Source organism: Solanum tuberosum, unplaced genomic scaffold (assembly GCF_000226075.1).
Source record: "Solanum tuberosum cultivar DM 1-3 516 R44 unplaced genomic scaffold, SolTub_3.0 scf00127, whole genome shotgun sequence".
Lineage (NCBI taxonomy): Eukaryota > Viridiplantae > Streptophyta > Magnoliopsida > Solanales > Solanaceae > Solanum > Solanum tuberosum.
Window position 1 is genome coordinate 1,467,376 of NW_006239058.1, and position 8,109 is coordinate 1,475,484.

The following is an 8,109-nucleotide window of genomic DNA, read 5'->3' on the forward strand; positions in this document are numbered from 1 at the left end:
CAAAAAGGAAAACTTAGTCCCCGATTTATTGGACCTTATGAGATACTTGAAAGGGTTGGACCAGTTGCATATAAATTAACATTTCCACTTGAGTTAGACAAGATCCACAATGTCTTTCATGTTTCTATGCTCAGAAGATATCGTTCTGATCCATCTCATATTCTTCCAGTTGAATCTATTGAGGTTAATTCTGACTTGACGTATAATGAAGAACATATTCTAATTCAAGCTCGGGAAGTAAAGCAACTTAGAAACAAGAGAATCCCTTTAGTAAAGATACTTTGGAGGAACCATTCTGGACTGGGAGCGAGGAGAAGACATGAGGACCCAATACCCACACTTGTTTCGAGATTAGTGTAAGGTAAATTTTGAAACAAAATTTCTTTAAGCGGGAGAGAGTTGTAACACCCCCTATATACTAAAACCAAGATTCACATGTCGATAGACCATTCTTTAATTACTACAGTATGTTTTATTCTTATTTTAGGAACTTGAAATTTTATGATATTTGCAAATTTGCTTAACAGTAATTGTGATCGTAATTTAAGAGATTGTATTGGGGTATTTACGTAATATACTAGTTAGAATTATCTATACTTGAAAGGGAGGTGAGGGATATACATATAGGTATATATGTATGCATTTTGGGCAACCAACTTTTTGTTTGGGCAACCACCTTTTAGTGCCAGCTGTATAAGTGATAAATAACACTTTTGTAACTATGTTTTCACACCTCCTCTAGAGAAATTCATTTTCCTTAAGTCTAAGATCCTTGAGAACTTTATCTAACTAGATTGTTCTTCAAAATCACAAGATACAAATTTGATCCTTTTGGCTGGAATTCGAGACACACCCTTCCCTTTGGTAAGTGATGAAATCTGTTTTGAGCTAGGTAGTGTTTAGTATTTTAAGCATATCTCGTTCTTTAGAACTCCATTTACAGTAAATAAATATGATTTGGAAAGCTAATTCATATACCTTCAACTCCTATGTTTATGTAAAACTCTAATATAGTTATTATGGATTCTAAATATGGGACGCAACATAGGACAAGTTCTGTCCAGATTTTGGAATTAGAAATCCTGTATGTTCAACTATTAGTGTTTTGATTATATTTTTTTGTACAAAAATATATATTGCGGCGATTCTTGATTAGTTTCAAGCTTAAGAGATGTACCTACATCTTTCATGGAGGATATAAAGTTCAATTTTTCCATTTTTTCCTTTTCAAATCTAAGTTGCGACATGAGGTACTTGGTTGGCCAAAAATACTTTTTTGGGAGCATAGTCGTATTTGTACAAGCTATGCTTACTTGTGATGATAATCATGTTTTACGTCAACATTATTGAGCTACTAGAAAGTAAAGAAGTTATTTACTAATATTTTTAAAGTTGCATATACTCGTGTACAAGTTGAGGACCTTGCTATACGTTGGTTGGTCTACGGTTTGAACTCTTGAAGTTGTGTTGGACTGTTTCCATGCAAAAGCACTGAGGTTTGTGTATAAGCTTGTACTGATACTCTTGTTACCTGGTATATTTGAAAGTTTATCTTGGTACTTTGGTTACCTCTTGTCACTTTGCATTGTAGTGTTGGTATCAAAGCCTAGGTTTGTGGTTCTAGGACTTTTGCTGTGAATTACTTGTATACTTGTTTCACTTTCGAAAAGGTTCTGGTTACATTATTTTTTCACTTACATGATTTATAATATTAGATTTCTTCTTAAATGATAGTATCCTTCCGAAAGGGTCGCTACAAGCCTTGCCTTAAATTTTAGATATTACAAACAAACAAAAAAAGACATCCAAAAATCTGAAATTCGATCTTCTTTTCTTCTTCGTGCATATATTGTTTTCAAATAAAATATAAATGTCATGTGATTTAATCTATTTGTTGAGTTCATTGGAGTTATATTATTTGCATTGTCGCTATGACAAAAATGTTTTTTTATTCTATCTACGGAGGAAGTAACCCAAAATCTTGACAACAGTGAGAGGGCTATAATTCCTTAATAATACACAAATAATTTGTAATCTCGGAATAATATTCTTTTTCTCCTACATTTCTGATCTAATGATTTGAACACATGATACCAACAATAATATGCTTAATATAGGCAAGTCAACTTGATGATTTTCTCAAGGCACCGTACAATTTTGAGGAGCTAAGGATTTTGATCATACTTGATTTCAATCACCCTCAGAAAACATGGAATCAACTACGAAAATTTATCGACAATTCTAACTGATTCATTGCTAAATAGCTCCTAACTAATTAAATTTCCATATAATCCGTCAAAAGAAACTAGTGCATTATAATTTCTTGCTCCATTGACCACATTACATAGATTAGCATGACAATCTCTCAAATTATGAGAACTATCATTAATGAATTTTAGGCTTCCCAGTACAAAGTAGAGATCCATCATGACCATAGAGTTTACAACTTGCTTTTGCAGTACAACAATTGACACAAATTTGAGTAAGTAATTTTGTCGATCCAGAAGATGGACAAATCATGTAAGCAACTTTAGGGTCACATTGTTGAGTACAAATCTTGGGTTCACTACGTTTTCCTTCACAAACAAACTTGCCGTCTAGATCGAAATAGTAGCAACCCTTGTAACCCGTGCAACAGGAGGTGCATTCGATGTTTTCAATTACCCTATTTCCTTCTGAAAGAGGACACTTTGAATAAACAATTTTTGAATCACAATTCTTGGGACAAGTGTTTGGCTTTCTAGGGTCAGATTTTCCTTCACAAATGAAAGTTCCATTAGCACTGTAATAGTTGCAACCCTTGTAGCCTGCACAACAATTGATGCATATGGGATTTCTCGGACTTCCTTCTGAACGTGGACATATAGTGTAGGAAAATTTACCGCATTCCATGGTACAAAACATGGTAGCATCGTCAAGTTCCGTGGCGCTTATAAGTTGAAACATTCCTAAAAACAAATACTAAGTTATATTAAGTAAAAACATAACACTACTTGTGTTTTATAAGTATAAAAAGGAAAATCTTACCAAGTACAAGTAAGCAAGCATGGAAACTAACATCTTTGTGAACAGCCATTATGAATAATTAATTATTATTAGCTAATTAACATCAATATATATAGTCTCCTCAATTTGTAGAATTTAATTATATTATTTTTTTGTACTAGCTAGCGTAAGTTTGCTAGGTATGATCAAATAGAACAAAAAATATTTTTCTCTAAAAACTTGTTCAAACATTTTTTTTTTTTTGAAGTAATTCGTTTTTGGTTAAGATTCAAAAGTACTTTTCTTTAAAAACTTGGTCAAACGTTTTAATTTAATTTTAAAAAAATAAGCACTTAGCTTTTCCCAATGCTCTTTGTAGCCATTTGAATTATCAGTTTTTTTTTGTCAACTGGAGATATATTAATAAGTTACCAAGTCTAACTAAACTATTGCATATTCACGTACAAGTTCTATACATTTTAATGATAAAAAAGATTAGGTAGTTATCTTCATAAAAATGGTAACTAACCTGTGATGATAAATCAAAATTGATTGTGCAAAAATAAATAACAATTCATTTTATTTATTTGGAAATCTAGGAGTAATGTATTACTTGTGAATTTTTATTTGGGATTTTCGATATAATAATAAATAAATAAAACACATTTATAATATGACGTGTAATATGTGATTCTCCCCCCTTTTTATGGGAGAGGGTGTGTGGCTGGAAATGGTAAAACGGAAGAATCTAACTGAAAATTTTAACAATATTTTGAGGAACTTAAGTATAAGTAAACTAAGCTAATACAAGATTTTAGGCGTAAAATATATTTGACTTTAAAGTAATGTAATTAAGTAAAAATAAGATAATACAACAGTTTAGAAGTAAAAGTTTTTGACTTTTAAAGGGAATTAATTAAGTAAACTACTCATTTCGTTCAATTGTACTTGTCATATTTGGACTTGATACATCCATTAAAAAATAAAATAATTATTGATACAATTATTTTACCACACTATCCCTATTATATGATGTTTAATTTTTTTGGGGAATAAGAAATTAATGTTAAATGTAAAACATGAAAAAGAAAGTTATTTTTTCTTGATATGATAAAGTGACCCGAAAAATGATTTTTTTAATTAAAAAAGTGGACAAGTAAAATTAATCTGAGAAAAAAATATAGATATTAGAATTTAGGGTATATAGGTAATTTCATTGATACTAATAACATTAGAGCTGAAGTACTGACAATGTCTGACATTATTGCAGGTACGTGGCAAAATCATATCCAACTCGATCCAACCCATTTAGGTTTGGGTTGGTCATTGATCCTCCAATTTATTAGCTCAATCCATTTCAACCTAACTCATTTCAATTCATTAAAAATTGGATTGATATGTAATTCAAATTGATTTTTGAGAAATCTTGTTAAAATATTATTAAAAGACTTTTTTTTTATTTTATATATTATATATAGTTATAATAAGAAAAAAATAATTTTATTAGGTACTAAAAGCTTATAAAATAACAAATAAAGCTATTAAAACTTAGTAAAAATTGGGTGGGTTGGGTTATGACCCGTTACTAACCCATTACCTAACCCATTTGATCCAAATAAATTTGGATTGGGTCGGATCTTGACCCGTTTATTATCTTGACCCATTTTAACCCGCTCAAATTTAGCCCAATCCATCCAATTGTCACCCCTAGTTGCAGGATGCAATTAGCTCTATCTAGAAACTTTACACGATAGAAATTAATGTTGGTCGCAAGAAATTTTTTGGGTCGAATCAGATCGGATTGGTCCACATGGTCGTTCCACGATCCACGACCCAAAAACTTATAGAATAGGATACTCTTCTAGAATAGGATACTCTTCTACAATAAATCCTTTTTTTGTTTATCAACTAGTGTAATTTGACAGTCAAGTATTATATTATGAGGTCATACCTAGCCCCCCTCTGCAAGTTTTTGTTGGAATATAACTTACAATATACATGATGATAGTTTAACAAAAAAAGAAAAGAAATGGTAGAGGCATTAGAGGTGTGTATCGGTTGGTTCAGTTTATCGTTTTTCAATTTTTAAATGTGCTAAATCGATAATCAAACTAATAAGATATTTGTTATCAATTTTTAGTTTATCAATTTTTGGTCTTTAATGGTTCGATTTTCAGTTTAACCAATAAGAAAATGCTTTCAAAACAAATATATGGCTTGTCCAACAATTTGATGTCAAATAAAACAAGATAAATCAAATTACTCATTGAGTGCAAAAATTCTGCTTAGTGTAGTAAAAGTATAGCAAATACTCACAATTCACAATCCTAGTTGTTGCCTAACCGTTGCCGTCGTCGTTACAAACCTAGTTGTCGCCGTTCTTATTTCTTTAGGTTTTGACGTTGTGAACCTAAAGACTAAAGTATAACTAAAACTTAAAGGGTAAATGCAGAGACAGAGTTAAGTATTGTTAATTGTGTAGGGTCCTTATAATTATAGTCTAATATAATGATTATCTTAATATTTTTTGTTTGATATTTATGTGTGACTAAAGATTAAAATAGTAAATTATTATATTCTTAATGGGTTATCGATTAACCCAATATTAAAAAACCAATATCGAATCGATAATCCAATAAATTTTTTATAAAACAATTAAGTAACAGTTAACCCAATAACAATAAACCAATAACACTTTTTTCGATTCGATTTATGCAACCCCTAAAAAGCATACAAAGTAAGAATCTTTTTTTTTTTGTTAGGCTAAAAATGTCAATACCTATCTCGAATAGTTATAATAGTATTAATATTATTCTCCCTACCCCAAACTTTAAAACCGGACTAGTAGATCTGCCACTATCATGTATCTTTGCTTACGAAAAATAAAATAAAATAAAAGGTTTCGACTTTTAAAGTAAAGCAATTAAGTAAACTAGCTGGCTAATATATTTCCTTTCCTTTCAATTTTTTTTGCCTATTTTAATTAACTTGGTGCGAAATTTAAAAAAATATAATTATTTTTAAATTTAATGATCTTAAAAATATCATTATTGTCATGTGGAAAGTTAAAATTAAAGAATCACTAAAATGAGAAAAGGTCATTCGTTTTTAAACAAACTAAAAAAAAATAGATCAAACAAATTATACCAAGAAAAAAAAACTAGAGTTCGAAGTAAAAGATTTTATTAATTTATTGCGCAAGCGGTGGGAAAAGCTCCAATGCCCACATTACATAGATTAGCATGACAATAATGCATGTATCGTCATACTTTTATTTCATACATATTACTGAGAACTATTAATGACCTTTAACGCCACCGACACAAATTAAAGATTCATCATGACCATAGAGTTTGCACCCTGGTTTTGCGGTACAACAATTGACACAAATTCGAGTACGTTTTGCCGATTCAGGTGGGCAAGTCATATAGGCAACTTTAGGGTCACATTGTTGAGTACAAACCTTGGGTTCATCACTCTGTCCTTCACACACAAACTTGTTGTCTTTACCGTAATAGTAGCAACCCTTGTAACCCGTGCAACATGTGGTGCATCCAGTGGGTTTAATTATAGTCGGTCCTTCTGAACGGGGACATTTTGAATAAGCAATTTTACGATCACATTCCTTGGAACAACGTTCGTTTGGCTTTCTTGGGTCAGATTGTCCTTCACAAATGAAAGTTCCGTTAGCACTGTAATAGTGGCAACCCTTGTAGCCTGCACAACATGTGGTACATATGGGGTTTCTTGGATCTCCTTCTGAACGTGGACATATCGCATAGCTAAAATTACCACATTCTCTAGTACAAAGCCTGGGATTGATGATATCACGATCCTGGTCTATCGTCGCACTTACATGGAGAAACATTAATCCTACAACAAATATAAGGTATATATATTAAGGAAAAACATATATAACAATACTTGTGTATGTATGAACGAAGAATTTAAAGAGAAAACTAACTTACCAAGAACAAGCAAGCAAGCAAGGAAACTAACATCTTTGTGAACAGCCATTATGGATAATTACTTAGCACTTTGTTTTCTTTTAATTTTGGGGTGAGGAGTGTATGTCCTCGTCCACCTATATTTATAGCAAACAATTGATCAAATAAAACTCAAAATAGTCAAACCTGTTCATTATTTCAGCTAATTAACATCAATATTCAGTCTCCTCAAATTTGTACTTGCTAGTGTAAGTTTGGCAAGGTAGGATCAAATAGAACAAAAAGAAAGTCGGATTTATTCGTTATTGAGCAGTCGTTTATATTTGACTAATTAATTTTTTATATAACAATTACTTGTATTTGACTAATCAATTTTCTTTAAAAACACTTTTATCAATATTTTACAGTAGTAATTCGTACTTGATAAATGTTCCAAAAATGCTTCTGGCAAAAAGCTATTTTTTGGCTTTTGAAAAATAACTTTTTCTAGCATTTTAAAGCACTTATTTGCCACCAAAATCAATTGGCTATTTTTTTTTACACTTTTAGCTGCCTAGCTTTTCCCAGTACTCTTTGTGCCGTTTGAATTATCAGTAACTGTCCTTTTGTCATTTGGAGATACTGACCTGCTTGGATTGATTTTTCAGTTTTGATTTATTATATATTTCTCACTTGTGACTTTTAATTTATTTTTGTCATTTAAATTAAAACTAATTAATGTTAATGAGTATTTTTTAACTTACTCAAACGCTATTAAACGGTTGAGATCACTTAAAATGAGTGGATCTAAACTGACTAAATCCAAAGTAGAAGTGGTTACCAAGTCTAACTAACTTATTACAACTATCCAGAACGTACTTTAGCCATGTGATTATATATTGCGCATACGTTCTATATATTGATGATAAAAAAAAATCATGATTAATTGATTACTAACATGTTATAATAATAGATTAATACTGATAGTGCAATGTTAGATTAATACTGATAGTGCAATATTTAATGATTTTTTTTCATGATTAATTGATTACTAACATGTTATAATAGATTTATACTGACAGTGCATTTAAAAATAAATAAATTAAACCTTCCTTGCATTAAGTATAATTCGATGGATGGCTGTTCAATTCACATAAAAAACTAAATATAAAAATAGGAGTTAAACATCAAGTAAACA

At 30.6% G+C, this 8,109-nt stretch overlaps 1 protein-coding gene across 1 annotated transcript; it reads right to left on the reverse strand.

The window, feature by feature from the left end:
- Window positions 1-2,385: 2,385 nt before the first annotated feature.
- On the reverse strand, window positions 2,386-7,035 carry LOC102589789 (uncharacterized). The gene is made up of 4 exons (XM_015310480.1): window positions 6,954-7,035; window positions 6,287-6,858; window positions 3,028-3,079; window positions 2,386-2,948 (listed from the first exon to the last, which is right to left on the reverse strand). Exons 1-4 carry the CDS (start codon window positions 7,000-7,002, stop codon window positions 2,386-2,388), a joined length of 1,236 nt encoding a protein of 411 aa, XP_015165966.1. The 5' UTR covers window positions 7,003-7,035.
- Between the last annotated feature and the right edge of the window lie 1,074 nt (window positions 7,036-8,109).